This window comes from Chelonoidis abingdonii, chromosome 5 (assembly GCF_003597395.2).
Source record: "Chelonoidis abingdonii isolate Lonesome George chromosome 5, CheloAbing_2.0, whole genome shotgun sequence".
NCBI classification, from domain to species: domain Eukaryota; kingdom Metazoa; phylum Chordata; order Testudines; family Testudinidae; genus Chelonoidis; species Chelonoidis abingdonii.
Window position 1 is genome coordinate 144166850 of NC_133773.1, and position 20556 is coordinate 144187405.

Genomic DNA, 20556 nt, shown 5'->3' on the forward strand with positions numbered 1-20556 from the left:
ACCCCCAGACTCTTTTCCTTCTTAGGCAGTCATTTCTATTTTGTGTGTGTGCAACTGATTGTTCCTTCCTAAGTGGAGGACTTTGCAATTGTCCTTATTGAATTTCATCCTATTTACTTCAGATCATTTCTCCAGTTTGTCCAGATCATTTTGAAATTTAATCCTATCCTCCAAAGCACTTGCAACCCCTCCCACCTTGGTATCATCTGCAAACTTTGTAAGTGTACTCTCTATGCCATTATCTAAATCATTAATGAAGATATTGAACAGAACCAGACCCAGAACCAATCCCTGCGGGACCCCACTCCATATGCCCTCCCAGCTTGATTGTGAACCACTGATAACTACTCTCTGGGAATGGTTTTCCAACCAGTTATGCATCCATCTTATAGTAGCTCCATCTAGATTGTATTTCCCTATTTTGTTTATGAGAAGGTCATGCAGGACAGTATCAAAAGTCGTACTCAAGTCAAAATATACCACATCTACTGCATTCCCCCATCCACAAGGAATGTTACTCTGTCAAAGAAAGCTATAAGTTTGATCTGACACAATTTGTTCTAGGCAAACCCATGCTGACTGTTACTTATCGCCTGATTATCTTGTAAGTGTTTGCAAACTGATTGCTTCATTATTTGCTCCATTATCTTTCCGGGTACTGAAGTTAAGCTGACCGATCTGTAATTCCCCAGGTTGTCCTTATTCCCTTTGTATAGACTGGCACTATTTTTGCCCTTTTACAGTCATCTTGCCCCCTTCCATGACTTTTCAAAGATAGTCAGTAATGGCTCAGATATCTCCTCAATCAGCTCCTTGAGTATTATACATGCTAAAGAAGCAAGAATAGGCCCAAAACCAAAATTTTCCTTTGTAAGGCACCGTAGCAGGGTGCTGGTGCAAAGGCACCTAATTAGCCCTGCTCAGCCAGCCCCAATCAGGGGAAATAGATTCGGGCTGGGGAGAAGCCTGGTGCCTGGCCTTTAGAACTGGCTGCACCTGCGGTCCTGAGGATTCAAGGGCTATAAAGGCTGGCTGGCAGCCGGAAGAGGGAGGAATGGCCAGGGGAAGGTCAGTCTCCAGGCTGAGGGAAGACTGTTTAGGAGAGGAGATTGTCAGGCCCGCAAACTGTATATAGTATATCACTGGTGGTAGGAGAAATGTGTAAATAAAGCTACAGGTGCTGCAGAAGGAGAAGCCTCTCTGAGCTTTATTGGGGCAGCCAGTGGGCCCAGGAAGAGGGGCGGGCAGAAGACCTTGTTACAGGCACCATGAAGGAGAGGGTTCTCCTTCCTCTGAAGCAGCATGTATAGGTCACTGCCACGGGCAGGTGATTGGTTTAAGTGGACCAATGTTCTGTTGGAGTTCTTATGACACAATCATTGTCACACATCCCCTCAGATTTCTTCCCATTATCATTCTAGCATAATCTCATTCAAATCAACCCTTCATATCTTCTTCAGGCAGCAAAACAAGAAAGTGGTCCCTCAAGCAGTTCTCTTTCTCCAGTGGCAGCAAAATGGTACTTACAGGAGCTTCATCACCGGGTCCCAACACAAACAGGCTGACTTTCACGTAACCTTTGGCCCCAGCAGAAAAATCTTCGGAGTCAGAAAGGAGCAGCCACTTCCTGAGCAAGGCGTGCTCTAAAATAGAGAAACCAGGTTTCTGGTTTATTACTGTCTGCCTCATAGGATGGACAGGTTTTATAGCATCAGAATAAGGGATGGGGGAAAGCATTTCACAGTATTGTCAACCCAAAGCATTTAAAAGTCATGAGCCAGCTCTAAAAATATTGAAATCGGCTCTAAAGTCATGAAAGCTTTAAAAATAATAAATGTTGAGTTCTTTTTATTTGCCTGCTGGTTTTTGAGCCCACAGAGTTTGTGTCATCAAGCTTTTCTTTGCAACTGTGAAGGCAAGAAACTTACTTATTTTTCTAGTGATAGCTGAGATGCTCACGCAATCACATGACTCCAGGAGCTGGAGCTTTAAGAAAACCACCAAACAGCATGAGAGGTGATAAAATTGCAGGAGTTGAGGACACTGAGTTCACCTAAACTAAGAACCCTTCCTCCAACACATCTGAACTTTTGCATCTGGAAGAAGTTGGGTTGGATGTTTTGTTTGTTTCTCGCCCCTTCTGTTTTCAAATGGACAGGGATGGAAAGGGTTAAACGGATGTGAGAAAGGCTGGCTTCTCATTGCATTTCCTACCTAGATAAAGCAAGCTGCAATGTGATATTTGAGTGTCTTTCGCCGTGTCTAGGCACTTTGTCAGTCCTTCTCTCAATCTCTGCAGGGACAACCACCTCAGTCCTTCTAGCAGGAACCCCCACCGCCGCTGCCTCTCTGCTAGACCATCCTCACCAGCAGAGCATCCCTCACTCCCCATGGCCCTCTCACTGCTCCCCTGGGTCAAGCTCTCCAGTGTGGAGACATCAGTGGGGTAAACCCCACAACTCCCCTGCCTTTGGCTCTCTCTGACCCTCAGCTTCAGCAGTCAGCAGGCAACTCCCTCTGCTGACCCTCCTGCCTTCCGTCCTCTCCAGCTCAGGGAGGTCAGCCAGCAAACCCCACATGACTTGTTGCTGTCCTGCCTTCAGCCTTCCCCTAGGAACCACCTACAGCTTCCTTCAGGGACCTTCCACAGTCCCTGGTTTCTGGTATCTCTCACCTCCCCCTCTTCCTGACTGTGTCAGGCAACCCTGATTCACAGTGTCACCTACATCTAGGCCCCAGGTGCCCTCTTTTAAACCCAACTGGGGTCAGCGGACAAGTCACAGGTGCATGGGTCTCTTCCCTCTTAAAGGGACAGTGTCACCCTGTGACATGCATATATAACAACTGTATGTGTTTGTGTGCTTACATGTAGACCCCTGCATTTGGCCCATAGAAAGTTGTTGCAAACAAATGTTCCTATGTGGTACAAATTTGATTTCTTAATTACAAATCTCGGTTCAAAAATCTCTGTAATTGTTTAACTCACTTGGTTCTGCATAAACTGTCCCGACATCCAGCTATAAAATAAAATGAAAAACAAAATCAAATCCTTAGCCACAGGCTGCACAGAGAAGAGGCCAAAATGATTACAAATATTGAGAGAGAGAGAGAGAGAGAGAGAGAGAGATGAAATCACAAATCGTTACCCGAAATTCTCCAATCACAGAGTCTGTCCGGAGAGACCGGGAATCAACAACCTGGTGCGGGGGGGGGGGGAGGAAGATGCAAAAATGTAAATCCAGCATTTAAGAAAAAACTCTCAACCATCCATGTTAAATTATTAGCATTCTCAGCGCACTCAGCTCAGTGGTTTGGAAAGCAGGTCAAAACTTGTCACATTTCATCACAATTCTTTTGTCATTTCAAATTTAACAAGAAATCAGGGAAATACATTTTGCAAAAATATCATGATCATTCTCACCCCCTTCTTTGACACACTCTAGTAGTTTGTGTTTAACCTCACTAGGGGCCTGACACGAAGCTCCTTGAAGTGAAGGAGAGAGCACCACTGAGTTCAGTGTGTTTCAGGTCAGGTGTGACGTTGGCGGACCAGGTCCCTAGGCCTCTGAAAACTGACAAATGCCTGGCTGGGAACCAGTCTGACTGTGTTCGTGTTGTTAAATAGATATTAGATTTCTAGAGATGTGTTTTATGAAATGCTTGTAAATTGCTGCCTGCATTAATCGCCCTATTAACAGCTGCATCCTGTTTTATAAGGTAATATTTCAGTATTTGCTCTGTAACTATAAAAGTATTTGCTATGACTAAGGCTAAGATTTTGTCACAGTTATTTTTAGTAAAATTCAGGGACAGGTCACTGGCAACAAATAAAAATTCACGGAAGCCGCAACCTGTCCCTGACTTTTACTAAAAATACCCTGGGGAGGGATGGGGGACAAACAGAGCGCTGCTGAGCTTGCAGTGCTTCCGCCCTGCCACTACTGCTGCAGCAGGGGCTGACTGCTGCTGCTCCAGCCCCAGGGGGGATGACCCAATCCCAGCCGGCTGCTCTGGTGTCTTCTTCAGATCTTCCGGCAGCCCTGGCCAAGAAGAAATCACGAAGGTCCCAGAAAGTCATCTGTGACCTCCTTGACAGAATCGTAGCCTTAGTTATGGACACTGGAAAAAAAAAACGCTCAGTAGAGGCACATTACCAGGGTGAAATACTGGTTTACCACAAGAGGCATCATCTCCTGCCCACCAAAAGAAGGCCCATGGACACCAGACAACCCATTGTGGAACATCAGTAGACAAAAGACTTTGCTGATTGCTCCCCACTCCCCCATGAAGGGGAGACCTGCACAAATGCTCTTCCCATCAGTTTGTACTCTGGGGCAAGGGAATCAAAATGCCTGACCAGAAGAAACTTTGTCACTATGCTGCTTGAACTGTGAGAGGAAAAGACTTTTGAGCATAAGCAAGAGATCCCCAGTTGGTTAGCCCAGGTTAGCCCTAAAGAACATACAGAGCTTGCTTATTATAGCAGGTTCTAAAAGGCAATAGAAGCTAAGACTGTAACTCATTTGTATGTGTGTTCACCTGTTTTAACCTTGTAAATCACTCTCATTTCTTTTCTTAGTTAATAAAACTTTAGTTAGTTTATTATAGAACTGGCTACAAGCCTTGTCCGTGGTGTACGATCAAAGGTGCAATTGACCTGAGGTAAGTAACTGGCCCTTTGGGACTGGGAGTAACCTGAATAGTGTTGGGATTTTTGATGCAAGGGACCATATACCACAAAAGCAGGTTTACCTGGCTGGGGTGCGCAAAGGGACTGTCTGTGACTCTGTGGTTAGGCTGCTATGGTGCTTGAGAGCTAGGCACTTGGTTGGTGAAATCTAATTGTAGAACACACATCCAGTTCGGGGTTTGTGCTCTGGTTTGTGACAGTCTGGCCTTGAGGTGAGCAACTCCCAACAGCTCAATGGCAGGGTCTGCTACTTTGGATGCCAAAGGCCCCAGGTCTGTTCCCTGCCCATGCCCGTGGGGTCTGTATACACATGGGCCACCACAGCAAGTGAATGCAGAACTGAATTGTTTCCTGAGAGACAACTCTGGCTTTAGTGGCTTTGCATTCCTCACATCAGGGGTGGTCAGAATGTGGCTAAACATAGTGCAGGAGAACCTTCATCTCCAACACAGAGCTGCCACCCTGAAAGACAACAGATCCCAGCATGCAATGCTCCATTCAGATCAGAGCTGCCAGCAAGCCCCTGCAGTCTTCCCAATCATACCAGTGATAAGGGGGGCTGCAAACTGGTTAGCATTGTACCAGCTCATACGACTCCCAAGCCAGTAGTGAGTGGCCACACATGGTCCTTACCTGGGTCAAAGTCTGGAGGTCTAACCCAGCATTATTCCAAGGAACCACAGGGATATTGTGGAGCATGGAAGAGGAGCTTGGCAGTTTTGTCTCGAGAACTTACCATGATGAATATGGGCTCATCAAACAGCTCGGCCGGAGATTCAAAGACATTGAAGAAAAAGATCTGTTAAAAAAAAAACAAATGAGACAAAGATCTGAAATGCATCCAAAACATGCGCAGGGGGCCAGCAAAAAACAGTGGCCAGGCAAAGGTTGGCCTTGATATAACTTGATTAAATCACAGTGCAATCCTTAGAGATGGAGAAATGGGTAAACAGTGAGGTGGCAAAGTTTGCAGATGATACTAAACTACTCAAGATAGTTAAGACCAAAGCAGACTGTGAAGAACTTCAAAAAGATCTCACAAAACTAAGTGATTNAGTAATGCACACTGGGAAAATAGCCCCAACTATACATACAATATGATGGGGGCTAATTTAGCTACAACTAATCAGGAAAGAGATCTTGCGTTATCGTGGATAGTTCTCTGAAGACATCCACGCAGTGTGCAGCAGCAGTCAAAAAAGCAAACAGGATGTTAGGAATCATTAAAAAAGGGATAGAGAATAAGACAGAGAATATCTTATTGCCCTTATATAAATCCATGGTACTCCCACATCTCGAATACTGCGCACAGATGTGGTCTCCTCATCTCAAAAAAGATATACTGGCAGGTTCCAAGAAGGGCAACTAAAATGATTAGGAGTTTGGAATGGGTCCCATATGAGGAGAGATTAAAGAGGCTAGGATTTTTCAGCTTGGAAAAGAGGAGGGTAAGGGGCATACGATAGAGGTCTATAAAATCATAAGTGGTGTGGAGAAAGTGAATAAGGAGAAGTATTTACCTGTTCCCACAATATAAGAACTAGGGGTCACCAAATTAAATTAATGGGCAGCAGGTTTAAAACAAATAAAAAAAAGTTCTTCACAGAGCGCACAGCCAACCGGTGGAACTCCTTGCCTGAGGAGGTTGCTAGGACTATAACAGGGTTTAAAAGAGAAATGGATAAATTCATGAAGGTTAAGTCCATTAATGGCTATGAGCCAGGATGAGTAAGGAATGGTGTCCCTAGCCTCTGTTTGTCAGAGGGTTGAGATGGATGGCAGGAGTGAGATCACTTGATCATTACCTATTAGGTTCACTCCCTCTGGGGCACTGGCATTGGCCACTGTCGGTAGACAGGATACTGGGCTGGATGGACTTTGGACTGACCCAGTATGGACGTTCTTATGTTTGTATGTTCATGCTTTACACTAGCTGCTGGAATTCAATATTTTTCCACTTCTCATCTGAGGATCTCAGAGCACTTTGCAAACATCAACTAATTAAGCAGGGCAGTAAACAAACTCTGGTGTAGGCAGATAAACTGAGGCCCAAAGAGGGGCAATGACTTGCCCAAAGTCACACAGTAGTGCAGAGGTCAAGGGGCCTAGGATCATTGTCACTGGCTAAGGATCCGCCCCAGGAAGTCTGTAGCAGAGCTAGGAAGTAAATGTAAAAATAAATTTACACCCGTGCTCGCCGGGCAGATGGTGCTTGTACTCTCCATGCTGCCATAAGTGCAGACCTGAAGTGACTTCTTGGCAGGGGGGAAGAGGCAGTGCGACCTAGTGGGTAGGGCACTGGATCAGGACTTGAGGGACCCAGGTGCTGCCCCCAGCTCTGCTATTCACCTGCTGTGCACGTCTCTGAGCCCCTCTTTCCCCTACTAGGCTTTGTCTTTCTTTTATACTTAGACCCTAAGCTCTTTGGAGTAGCGCCGCAGCCAGCTGAGGCAGGAGACGATGCAGGCTGCAGCCGGGGCTGGCTAGTGTGGGAACAGGCCCAGGCTGGAGCCGGGACAGCGACAGTCTGTTCAAACTACTGGCAATGGAAATCCCCTTGGCCAGATAGTGAGGTTGGGCAGACTGGAGAGACTGCATCCCTGGGTGGGTTCTCGCCTGTAGATTGGCTGAACCCTGGTTGAATGGCATGGGCCCGAACATGAGACCTGCAGGTAATGGCCTCTGATGTCTCATCCCACTCAGGGATGATCCTCAGGAATGATCCTCAGGCTGACGCAGGCTGGGAGCTATCACAGTCAGGGACCATCACACTGTGTGGGTGCCCAGTGCCGAGTACAGGGGGGGCCCTGATTTCAGCCGCTGCCTCTACATGTTACCGTAATAATAAGGTGAAAATCGTTTCCTGGCTTTCTCCGGGCACTAGCCATACCTGGAGGAGCACGTGGGCGTGTTTCTGTGCACCTGTCTGCCATGGAAACTGCAAGTGACTAACGTGCTAGGAGAATGTTCTCAGCTGCTCTATCACATGATCCCTTTCGGGAGCCGTACATGATCAAAGCAAGCCTGGAATGAGGTTAGACCAAACAATAGCCGGACTCACCTCATCGAAGAACGGGCCATTCCCTTTGCGGATCCTAGTTCTTTTCGTCTGTCCGGCAACTGTGACTTTCACCACAGATTTGATGTTGACACCAGGAAGCTGCCTGCCCTCTATGACTCGCACCCTGATCTAAAGGCAAGTGGAGGAGAAAAAGGTAATGGCCCATCAGATGCTGGGGAATGCTCACTCACAATGCTCAGCTTTCAGCTACACCAGCCCAGTCCACTGGAATCACTGGGGCTGCACCCACACTGACAGACGGGAGTCTGGCCTACAGGGAGATCTGTCCATAGGAGCTCCTGGGACACATTCTCCAAGCGCTCAGTCACAGCTAGTCATTAACCGAGAAGATGCGACCCTGAGCTGCAGCGCTCGGCTCCAGCTCCCAGCTCCCGCAGGATTCCCAGGAGCTTGGATCAGTTTAATGCATTGCGGAGCAATGAAGAACCCAGGATGGTCACGCACCAGAGAAGTTTTCACTCCTAAGATGTTGCAGTCAACTGGATGGTAAAGGAGAAGCAGCTTGGAGAGGCGAATGTCACACATACATTGCTGCTGCTCACCTGAAAGTCCTGAGGTTTGTTGGACAGCAGCTTTTTTGGGGCGCTTTTCTTCCTCTTGATCCCATGGACGTGGTGTGAAGGAGGTTTCCGGGGGAGCGTGGGCTGCTCCGACCCAGAGGGCCCTGTGGAAGGCTCCGTCTCATCCCCTGTCACTATTTGGTCTTCGGTATCTTCCTCCCCGGCTGTATCTGGAAGGCATGGGGGCGACAGCTCAGTTGGGGAGGACACGGCGAATTGGGAACTGAGCCAAGAGATCAGAGCTGAACCCACAGAAACAGGACAGGGCAGTTCGTCAACGTTAGCTTTGCACGGGAGAAGGGCCCAAGCAGCAAGGATCAAGCAGCCCAGATTTGTCCCCAATATCCAGACCTCAGGTTGGGTTCACACCACACGACCCCCCTGTGCCGTGCAAGACCCTGGAATCAGTCCCAGCTCAACAGGATGAGCATAGCCCCCTGAGCAGCTATCACCACGTCCTACGGCAGGGGTTCTCACAACACGTTTTGGTGGCCACCAGTTCTTGCTGGTGGCCACCCTGACAAACCCGTCTCTCTGTCCCAGCCTCCCGTGGCCCAGGGAAGGTGGGTTGGGAACTCACCAGTCACCTGTGGAGTCCCAGGCTCCCCGTCCCCTGGAGAGCGCCTTGGAAACCAAACACCACAGCTGCCTCCAGCACTGCGCACACCAGCCCCACATGTCCCCAGAGGCACTGCCCAGAGCCCCCGAGGAGGCTGCACAGTGCGGGGTGCTGACCCCTGCTGGCGACACCAGCGCAAACACCAAGGGGGCATATCTCACTGCCCTTGGGCACAGCTATTCAGAAGCAACAGGAGGGAGGGGCTGCAGCTCTCCCCCGCCCCTCCGCCCATGCTTTGGAGGGTATCACAGCTGCAGAAACCTCCTCTGGCAGCCCCATTTGAGGCTCGCTGTCCTAGGGCTCAGGGTGGAAATGCTTCACAACTTCGGCTACTCCTCACTAAGCCTGGTATCTGGGAGCATGTGCACAGGCGCTGACTTTCATTTTCCCGAGTGTTTGCTCCACCCCAGCCGCCCTGAGGTCCTGCCCTTACTCACCCCTTACCCCATGGCTCCCACTCTTGCTCTGCCTCTTCCCACCCCTCCTACCCCCTCTCCTAAGGTCCCACCCTTGCTCCGCCTCTTCCTGCCCCCACTCCGCCCATTTTCCCCAGTGCCTTCCGCCCGCTGCCAAACAGCTGATCGGTGGGTGGCTGATGGGTGCTGAGCACCCTCTATTTTTTTCAGTGGGTTCTCCAGTCCCGGAGCACCCACCGAGTCGGTGCCTATGCTAGCAGGGATGTTTCTTTTACTTACTAGACCAGGGGAGAGGCAAGGGAGAAGCATTCCCTGGGATCTATCTTAAAACAAGAGCCTGGAAAGCCAATTTCTCAGATCAGCTACGGTTTTAGCTCCCAAGCTCTGGGTGCACAAAGCACACACTCAGATCTCTGCAAGAGGTGACACCCAGCACAGCATCTTCTGTTGGTTATGATACATGTGACCCACACTAGAGAAGCACACCGATTTTTGTCCTCCACTTGGGGCTAATCTCTTGGCAGCTTGGCAGCCTGCTGTAGAGATGGGGGAAACTTTTTAGCCAAAGCTAAAGAGAATGCAGATTTGGTGATAGCAAAACATTTTGCCCATTCGCGTCAATTGTGTGCGTGTGTGTGTGTGGTTTGAAGTTACGTTTCTTTCACCATTTCCTTGATCTTTAACAAATCCAAAAACATTTTAAAAGTTTCAAAATCGAAAAAAAGCCATTCAATTTTGTCAACACAAAATGGTTCATTTAACCCCAAATGAAATTTTTTCCATCATTTGATTCGCTCAAAATTTAAACAGTTTTCCGCTTTGGTCCCATCCAAAAGGATTTTTTTTTTCAGCTTTTCAAAATTGCCAGTGAATTAAAACATCTCTTATTCACCCAGCTCTAGTCTGCTGCTGTTTCAAGCTAACGGAGGAAGTCCCACGCTAGAGATTGACACGTTTAGCACAGGTTCAAAGCCTCTCTGCCAGCACAAGCAGGACTGGTTATAAACATGGCAGTAGGGGTGTTGGAACAGGGAGGGCCAGATCCCCCTCACTTTTTACCGGTAGAGGGGGCAGAGAGGAACAAGCGGGGGGTGGGGCCTCAGGGGAAGCGGTGGTGCAGGGGAGAGGTCTTGGGGAGAAGAGATGCCAGTGGCCCCCTTGCACTTTTAGGGAGCTTCCATCGCCCCTGTGTGGCACCAGGTACGTCCCATTAACTGGGGGCAGTGGCACACTCATCACCCTCTTGAAAGTGATGGAAACACACACAACCCTGCTGTGGGTCACCCCCACACAAACACACCAAACAGGCAAAGCCCCAGAGACTAGAAACCGCATTTTAGATGAAGCTGCTGCTATGCGAAATTCAACCCTCCGGCCAGCCTGCGAGGGAGAATGATATTGGATGGGCCGTTCAATCTCATTTTGGTTTTCCCATCATCATCCGCATGAAGAAGGGTGGGGAACTCACTGTCCCTGGACTGAGAACGTTCCCTGATGATTTTGCAGGAATGGGGCAAAAAGGCCCTCAATTACCCAGTGCCCTGGGGAAAACACCGACAGGAAGTGGCCAGTGGGAGGCCAGCAGGGCCGGATCGACGCAGACTTGCATGCGAACGGAAAGAAGTTTGCTTGCTTGAACTAGCGGCATTGGGACCTGGCGTGTGGAGGTGTAGCCCTGTTCGGGGCAGTCCAGACAATGCACTGCCCTGACGGAAAAGCAGATGGCCTCTATTTCAGCACATGGTGCTGCATGCTGGCCCACGGGGTCACGGCACCACTCAGGTTTGGCCCAGCCCCTCTCCGTCACAAGAAGCTGCAGGATGAGTCGCTGGTCCCAGCATAGCCAGCCTGGGCACAGGGAGTGTACAATGCGGTGCTTCGTTGTTATTCCTCTTAGAACACAGGGACCCAGAACTGCATCGGTGCATCAGTACAGCCGTGCTGCTGGAAGCTGGCTAGTGCAGGCCCGGCCTCAGAGAGTCACAGCTAAACGCAAGGCGAAACAGACGCTTTAGCAGAAGTAGTTAGCACATTTCAAGGGATCATTGGAGGTGAAGTGGACTTTTAACACCCCACCAGTCATAGGGAGGAAAGAAGGGGGGCAGCAGCAGGGGGGAGGGGTTGTTAGTGGGTTACAAGATGTTGTAATGAGCTATAAATCCCGTGTCTCTGGTCAGTCCGTGATTTTTAGTGTCTAGCGGAGTCATGAATTTAAGCTCCCAGGCTCGTCTTTGGAAAGTGCTGTGCAGGTTTCCTTTGAGAATGAGGACTGAGAGGTCAGATACGGAGTGATCGCTTGGTGAAAAGTGTTCACCTACGGGTGACGGGGTGTTTTTGTCTTTGATCACTTCCCTGTGTGAGTTCATTCGAGAGCGCAGTGATTGTCTGGTTTCACCCACATAGTGGTTATTGGGCATTTAGTGCACTGGATGACATATAGCTCACGCTGTGAAGGGCATCTGTAGGACCCATGGGTCTCGAAAGGCGTGTTGGGGGGAGTGTTGATCAGCGTAGCAGTGGAGATATGTCTGCAGGCTTTGCAAGGGTTGTTCTGGCAGGACCTGGTGCCACGTTCAGCTGGTGTGCCTGGGGCTAATATCCAGGGGGGTATTAATAGAAGTGTCATATGTAAAACACAGGAGATCACTGTCCCGCTCTACTTGACACTGGTGAGGCCTCAGCTGGAGCACTGTGTCCAGTTCTGGGGGCCACACTTTAGGAAAGATGAGGATAAATTAGAGAGAGACCAGAAGAGAGCAACAAAAATGAGAAATGGTTTGAAAAACCTTACCGATGATGAAAAGTTTAAAAAAAACTGGCCATGCTCAGTCTTGAGAAAAGAAGATCTGGAGGATCTGAAAACCATTTTCATATATGTTAGAGGCTGGTATAAAGAGGACAGTGATCATTTGTTCTCCATATGCACTGAAGGTAGGACAAGAAGTCATGGGCTTCATCTGCATCAAGCGGGATTTAGGTTAGATATTACGTAAAGCTTTCTAACTCTAAGGGAGATAAAGCTCTGGAACAGGCATCCAAGGGAGGCTGTGGAATCCCCATCACCGGAGGTTTTGAAGAACAGGTTGGACAAACCCCTGTCAGGGATAGTCTGGGTTTACTGACTTCTTCAGGGCCCTTCTAGGCCGACCTGTCTATGATTCTATACAACTTTTGCAGAATCTAATGGGGTTCAGATCCAGGCCCATCTCTCTACTAAAAACTTCTGGGAATCCAAAGGATCATTGATCACATCGTGTTCCCCACCAGGGCTCAGCTCCCTAGCACTGTGCAAATTAATGCTGTCATAGTATAATTCCTCAATCTGAACCTCAGAGCTCAAATATGAGGTACTACCATAAATTCCTCTAAGCTTAATTACCAGCTTAGATCTGATAGCGCTGCCACCAGCCAGAATTCCAGTGTCTGGCGCACTCTGGTCTCCCCAAAACCTTCCCTGGGGGACCCCAAGACTCAGATGCCCTGAGTCTTACAACAAAGGGAAATAACCCCCTCCCCTTGTCTCCTCTTTACTTCCTCCCAGGCTTCCCCTCTCTGGATGGCCCTGGACGATCACCCTGTTTCAATTCCTTGAAATGCAAACCAGAGAGATCAAGTTTCTCTCACTTTCTCACTCAAAGTCCCTTGCAAAATGCAAGCTTTGTAACTCTAACCCGAAGAGATTCTCTTCCCCCTGTCCTTCTTCCTCCCACCAATTCCCCTGGTGAGCTTGCCGACTCATCCCTTGACCTCAACTAAAAAAAAATCCACAGGTCTTAAAGAAGCTTTCATATAAAAAGAAAAGAAAAAGACATAAATGGTCCTTATCAAGGTGACAATATACAGGTATTGGCTTAAAAGAAAAAATGCATAAACAAGCCTTATCCAAAAAGAAATACAATTTAAAAACATTCCAGAACTACACACATATGTAAATACACAAAAAACAAATAAAGCTATTGTCTTCTACCTTGTACTTACACTTGGAACAGAAGATTAGAAAGCCTGAGATAGAGTGATCACTCTCAGAGCCGAGAGTGCAACAGAGACGACAAAAGACCACGACCCAAACTGTCCCTCCCTTGAGATTTGAAAAGATCTTGTTCCTGATGTGGTTCCTCTGTCAGTGTTTTGGTTTCTCTTGTAACCATTTAAGTAAAAAAGAAACATTAAACCTTAGCTATCGTTTATGACAAATGCACTTTGGAAATACATCATCCCAACTATACATATAACAATGATGGGGTCCTGAATTAAGCTGTTACGCTCGAGCAAGAGAGATTGGGGTCATTGTGGATAGTTCTCTGAAAACATCCACTCATGCTGCAGCAGCGTCAAAAATGTGACGAAATATAGGAATCTCATTGGCAAGGAATAGAAACAGAATATCAGATGACCTATATAAATCCACGGTGAACGCCCACATCTTGAATACTGCTGCAGTGTGGCACCCCTATATAAAAAGATTATTGGAATTAGAAAAAGGTTCAGAAAAGGGCAACAAAAATTATTACGGGGATGGAACGGCTTCCGTTGAGGAGGATTAAACTGGGATTGGCAGCTTGGAAAGAGACAACTAAGAGGGGGATCGAAAGGTTATAAAATCATGACGGTGTGGAGAAAAGTAAAAAGAAAGTGTTATTTACTCTTCTCAATAAAAAAAGACTAGGTACCAAATCAACTTAATAGCACGCGTTTTAAAAAACAAAAAAGAAGTATTTCTTCACACAACGCCACAGAACCCGGGAACTTTCATTGCCAAAGGAATGTGTGAAGGACAGATCATAACAGAGTTCAAAAATGCTAGATATGTTCATGGAGGACGGTCCATGATGGCTATTCCTAGAGGACAGGGTGTGTCCTCACTTCTGTTTCCAGAAGCTGGGGCATGGGTGACAAGGGATGATGCACTTGATGATTTTCTTCTGTTGGTTGTCTGTTCATTCCCTCTGGGCACTGGCACTCGCCACTGTCAGAAGACAGGATATGGGCTAGAGTACCTTTGGTCTGACCCAGTCTGGCCATTCTATAGTTCTTATGCCTGCAGCAGACTGCAGGGTAATGCTAAGTGTAAAGTCCCAGGATAAATGGGTTCACTGTGCAAGCCAGATAGCACAAACAACCAGTCTTAGCAGAATGTAGCCAGAATATGCACATGCAACAGTGTCTCTTACCGTGACGGTGGGTCACTCAGCGTGGATGGTGTGCTCCGGGGGTAGGGCGGCGGAAAGAGGAGCGGCCCCGGTGGAGGAATGTAGGAAACCTGCAGGTGAGGAAGCCTGGAGAACCAGAGAAGATCATTTATAAAGCTCATATGCAACAGGACTGAGTAGGTTCATACAGAACAGTGATCAGTGTCTTGAAGGTGCTTTGTCCCCTCCTCACCGTTCGCGCATGATCATTCCCCTGGAAGGAATTGCAGGTAAATACATCACTGTCTTACCAGTATTGCGTATGCAATGCACTGCCTGCTGTCCATCATCTCAAAAGCACACCTGCTAGGGGTCCAGTGGCCCAGGTACATCCGCTAGGATGCCCTTGGCTGTGGCAAATAATTATACTAGTCGCTGAGCCTGCAAATAAAACCTTTATTCTCGCACTCTTCATCAGTAGCTCTCAAAGCACTTTACACAGGTCTAGTTTAAATCCATCCCATTTACAGAAGGGACACTGTCAGCAGAAGACCATAAGCGCATAAAAACAGCCACACTGGGTCAGACCAAAGATCCATCTAGCGCAGTGTCTAACTACCAGACAGGGCCAGTGCCAAGTGCCCAGAGGGAGTGAACCTAACAGGTAATGACTAAGTGAATCTTTCTCTCCTCCATCCATCTCCCCTCTGACAAACAGAGGCTAGGGACACCATTCCTTACCCAGCCTGGCTAATAGCCATTAATGGACTTAACCTCCATGAATTTATCCAGTTCTCTTTTAAACTCTGTTACAGTCCTGGCCTTCATACCTCCTCAGGTAAGGAGTGTCGCAAGTTGACAGTGTGCTGTGTGAAGAAGAACTTCCTTTTATTTGTTTTAAACCTGCTGCCTATTAATTTCATTTGGTGGCCCCTAGTTCTTATATTATGGGAACAAGTAAATACTTTTCCTTATTTCACTTTCACCACATCACTCATGATTTTATAGACTTCTATCATATCCCCCCTTAGTCTCCTCTTTTCCAAGCTGGAGAGGGGAAGTGACTTGCTCAACATCACCCACATGAACCAAAGCCACATCTCTGGCATCCCAAGCCAGTTCGCCATCCAAGAAGAGGGCTCAAAAGTGAAAGGCTTAAAATGCTCCTACTGGCCTTCTTTTCTAAACTCATTATGGCCTGGTCTACAACAGGGGGAGGGATTGATCTAAGATACGCAACTTCTGCTATGAGAATAGTATAGCTGAAGTCAATGTATCTTAGATCGACTTAGAATCACTTACTTCGCATCCTCACAGCGCGGGATTGACGGCTGCCGCTTCCCCATCAACTTTGTTTCCGCCTCTCGCCAAGCTGGAGTTCAGCAGTCGATGGGAGAGCGATCCAGGATCGATTTATCACATCTACACTACATGCGACAAATCGATCCCCAATAGATTGACCGCTACCCGCCGATCCGGCAGGTAGTGTGGACGTACCCTATATGGTGCGGCGGCTGAAAGCGACAGCTCTGTACTTGAAAGGGTTTCTGCCTTCTGTTCTCCTGCAAAATGATCATTTTTACTGAGCAGAAAATTCCCAGTTCCGCCCTAGCTAAATGGTATATCCCCATCCCGCTTCCCCCAGCCGTCCAAGCAATAACAGAGCATTGATGCTGGCTGCTTTTTAGACAATTTGAAAATGGGCTTGTAATTAAATAATTGGCCACTAGAGGGCAGCTTTAGACTGTTTAGTGTCTCTAAAGCCAAAGAATGGAGAAACTGGCTTGGAAATGGAAAAGGAAGCAGGGCTGGAGGGACACAGACGGACAAGGAGCAGGACTGGGGGCTAGTGGTACATAGTGTCAAGGGACCACAGACATGGGTTCTATTCCCGGTGCTGCCAGTGACTACTATGGTACATTGGGCAGCTCCGCGTCTCTGTGCCATAATCTCCTCATCTGTAAAATGGGGATAAGGCTGCCAACCTCCAAGAGTTTTTGAGATGGCTTCTTCAAGTGCTCAGGCCTCCTTCAATGAGAAAGGCAAAGGCACTATCACTGGATCTGAACACACGTCACGGGCAAGGTTAGCTATCAAAAAGGAGCCACTGTCGTCATTTATTCACAGGTTTTTTTCAGATTCCAAGGCCAGAAGGGACCACTGTGATCATCCGGGCTGACCTCCTGCATCACACAGACCCTACAGCTGTCCCAAAATAACTCCTAGCACAGAAACACACCCACTCGTGAGTTCAAAATTGTTTGTGTTGGAGAGCCCACCATGACCCCCAGGAAACTGTTCCACTCGTTCATTACTCTCACTGTTAAAAACTTACGCCTCATTTCCTGTCTGAATTTGTCTAGCTTCAACTTCCAGCCCGTGGATCATCTTATACCCTACTGAAGAGCCCATGATTAAATAGCTGTTCCCCAGGTAGGTACATATAGTCTGTAAGCAAGTCACCTCTTAACCTTCTCTTTGTTAAGCTAAATAGATCGTGCTCCTTGAGTCTCTGGCTACAAGACAGGTTTTCTAACCCTCTAATCATTTTCATGGCTCTTCTCTGAATTTATCAATAACCTTCTTGAACCATGGGCACCAGAACTGGACATGGCACTTTGGAAGCAGTCACACCAAAGATAAATACAGAGGTAAAATAACCTCTCCACTCCTCCTGGATCCTGTTTATCACATTAGCCATTCTGGCCACAGCATCACACTGGGAGCTCACATTCAGCTGATTATCCACCAGGACCCCAAATCTTTTTCAGAGTCCCGGCTTCCCAGGATAGAGTCCCCCGTCCTGTAAGTGTGGCCTACATTCTTTGTCCCCAGATGTAGACATTTATCTTCCGTGATATTCAAACATGTATTGTTGGCTTGTACTCGGCTTATCAAGCAACCCAGATCATGCTGTATCAGTGACCTGTCGTCTTCATTATCTCCCACTCCCCCAATTTTTGTATCTTCAGCGAACTTTACCCGTGATGATTCTGTGTTTTCTTCCAGGTCACTGGTAAAAATGTCAAACAACATCAGGTTCAGAACAGCTCCCTGCTGGACCCCACTGGAAACACACCCGCTTCAGGAGGATTCCCCATTTACTGTTACATTTTGAGACCGATTAGTTAAGACTCACAGACTTTAAGGCCAGAAGGGACCATCATGATCACCTAGTCTGAGCTCCTGCACATCGCAGGCCACAGAACCGCACCACCCACTCCTTTAATAGGCCCCTGACCTCTGGCTGAGTCAGGGATACCAAAATGGGAGGGGAACAGGCAGGGCCGGCTCCAGGCCACAGCACGCCAAGCGCGTGCTTGGGGCGGCATGCCGCGGGGGGTGCTCTGCCGGTTGCCAGGAGGGCGGCAGGCGGCTCTGGTGGACCTCCCACAGGCATGCCTGCAGAGGGTGCGCTGGTCCCGCGGCTCCGATGGAGCATCTGCTGGCACGCCTGTGGGAGGTCCACCGGAGCTGCGAGACCAGTGGACCCTCCACAGGAATGCCTGCGGGAGGTCCACCAGAGCCCCAGAACCAGTTAGCGCAGAGCACCCCCCGCAGCTTGCTGCCATGGTTGGGGCAGCAAAATGGCTAGAGCCGAGCCTGGGAACAGGTGGCCATGGCCCTCTCACGTTTCGCCATGGACCCCACCTCTCCTCTTTCCCCCAAGACCCCACCTTCTGGCCAGGCCAGCAGCTGGAGCCCCGGGCAGCTTTGGGGAGCCACAGATCCTTCACCTGCCAAGGGTGGGGGGCCCTGAGAGCAGTCCCAAGCCCGTGTCCCCTCCCATCAGGGCAGGTGGAGGGTCTGCAGTGCCTCACAGCTGCCCGAGCGGCTCTTACTCCAGACAGGGGGCAAGGCCTTGGCGCTGCAGCCCAGCCACAGTAAGAGCCACGCGGGCAGTTGTGGGGAACTGCAGCCCCTCCATCTGCCCTTGGCGGGGTCCCCAGGGGGCAGGGACACAGCCTGGGGGCTGCTCTCGGGCTCCCCCACCCCAGGCAGGCAGAGAATCCGTGGCTGTCCAGAGCTGCCTCTGCTCCACCCACCACCCCTCCACACACACACTCTTTTGGGAAAGCTCGCTGCCCCTGGGCTGAGTTACTCATGTCCCAGATCATGATTTACAGACTTTAGGTTAAGAGTCCACCATTTACACAAGTTTAAACCTGCAAGTGACCCATGCCCCATGCTGCAGAGGGAGGCAAAAAGTCTGTGACTATCTAACCTCGGGAAAAATTCCTTCCCGACTCCAAATATGGCAGTCACGTGGGCCCTGAGTATTTTGGCGAGACCCACCAGCCAGACCCCTGGGAAAGAATCCTCTGTAGTAACTCAGAGCCCTGCCCATGCAGTGTCCCATCACTGGCCCTGGGGGATATTTGCTACTAGCAGTCACAGATCAGCTACATGCCCATGTAGTCAGTCTCCCCGGACCATTGCCTCCATCAACTTAGCAAGCTCAGTCTTGAAGCCAGTTAGGTATTTTGCTCCCACTAGTCCCCTTGGGAGGCTGTTCCCGAACTTCACTCCTCTGATGGTTAGAAACCTTCATCTAATTTCAAGCCCAAAGTAGTTGAGGGCCAGTTTATAGCCATTGGTTCTTATGTCCACATTGGCCCTTAACCTAAATAACCTCTCCCCCTCCCTGGTGTTTATCCCTCTGATGTATTTCTAAGAGCAATCATATCTCCCCTCAGCCTTCATTCGGTTAGACTAAACAAGCCAAGCTCTCCGAGTCTCCTCTCATAAGGGAGGTTTTCCATTCCTCAGATCATCCTAGTAGCCCTTCTCTGCACCTGTTCTAGTTTGAATTCATCCTTCTTACATGTGGGAGACCAGAACTGAACACAGGATTCCACATGAGGTCTCACCCGTGCCTTGCATAGTGGCACCAACACTTCCCTGTCTCTACTGGAAATACCTCACCTGATGCATCCTAGGACTGCATTAGTCTTTCTCACAGCTGCATCACATTGGCAGCTCATAGTCATGCTGTGGTCAGCCAATATACCCATGTCTTTCTTCTCCTCTGTTGCTTCCAACTCATAAATCCCCAGCATATAGTTGGCCAGTTTCCAATCCATTTAATGTGTGCCCATTTAACTTTACATCGTTCTATTTTTTTTTAATCAAAATGTCATGCGGGAGCAAGTGAATCTCTTTACAGAAATCTACACATATTATTACCACAGCACCTAGAAGCCCCATTCTTGGCCCAGGACCCCACTATGCAAGGCCCTGTACAAACCCAGAACAAAAAGCCGATCCCTGCCCCAAAGAGCCAACAATCTACCTCAGCAACTCAAACCAATGCCCAGAGTGACTTGCAACCTGATGGAACATTGGATCTGCACTTGGAGAGCCAGTGGGGCAAGTGTGGGGAGGATTCGTTCTGTTTTTCAGAATTAACACAAGCCTGAATCCCTGTTTTACATGCAAATGGCAATGCACTGTCCATGCCTTCAAGGCAGATCAAATAGATACCCAGACAGCTGCATCCCTGCTTCTCCTGGAAATGGAATCCATGGGGCGAGCAGACGGGGAGTGGGAGGTGGTTGCCCCATCTGTACAAATAGCAGATTGCAACATCCTAAAATCTGGCATATGCTAGATGGAGGATTTTATGTCAGTAACAATTCGTCCCCAAGATGAAACCTTAACAGACAAAAAGAGATTCACATCCTCTCTACCGTCCATCTGCAAATGCACTAACCCACCATACCTGGGAAACAGGAACTTTCTACTGTAAATCCTCAGCTGTTGACACATTTTATTCAACTGGGATCTTATCAGATATAACAAGATGAGTAAAGCTAGATACTTCCATGGAAAAGAACAGGGTGCCCCAGGGCAAAGATATCAGTCAGTCAGTAGATGGCACATTTCTTTCTGCTTCATTCTGGGCCAATGGCCCAGCGTGGCAGAGCTGCTCAAACAGAAGACACAAATGTGATTTATTTATTTTTATTTGAAAAATGTTGGCCAACTATCGGGGACAAATTTCACAAAAAATTCCACCCGTTTTTCCCTCACTTTTTTCAACTTTTGAAATGTGGTTGA

General features: G+C 48.5%; 1 protein-coding gene across 1 annotated transcript in view; it reads right to left on the bottom strand.

Annotated features, from left to right (window-relative positions):
• The window catches only part of DYSF (dysferlin), a 357128-nt gene that overhangs the window by 226443 nt on the left and 110129 nt on the right, over positions 1–20556 (bottom strand). Inside the window, exons 6-14 of the mRNA XM_075066758.1 lie at positions 14555–14627; positions 12058–12068; positions 8913–8919; positions 8315–8502; positions 7752–7880; positions 5427–5489; positions 3147–3197; positions 2987–3017; positions 1528–1643 (exon numbers count right to left, since the gene is read on the bottom strand). Of these exons, the coding sequence (XP_074922859.1) occupies positions 1528–1643; positions 2987–3017; positions 3147–3197; positions 5427–5489; positions 7752–7880; positions 8315–8502; positions 8913–8919; positions 12058–12068; positions 14555–14627 (669 nt within the window). The remainder of the gene's footprint in view (positions 1–1527; positions 1644–2986; positions 3018–3146; positions 3198–5426; positions 5490–7751; positions 7881–8314; positions 8503–8912; positions 8920–12057; positions 12069–14554; positions 14628–20556) is intronic.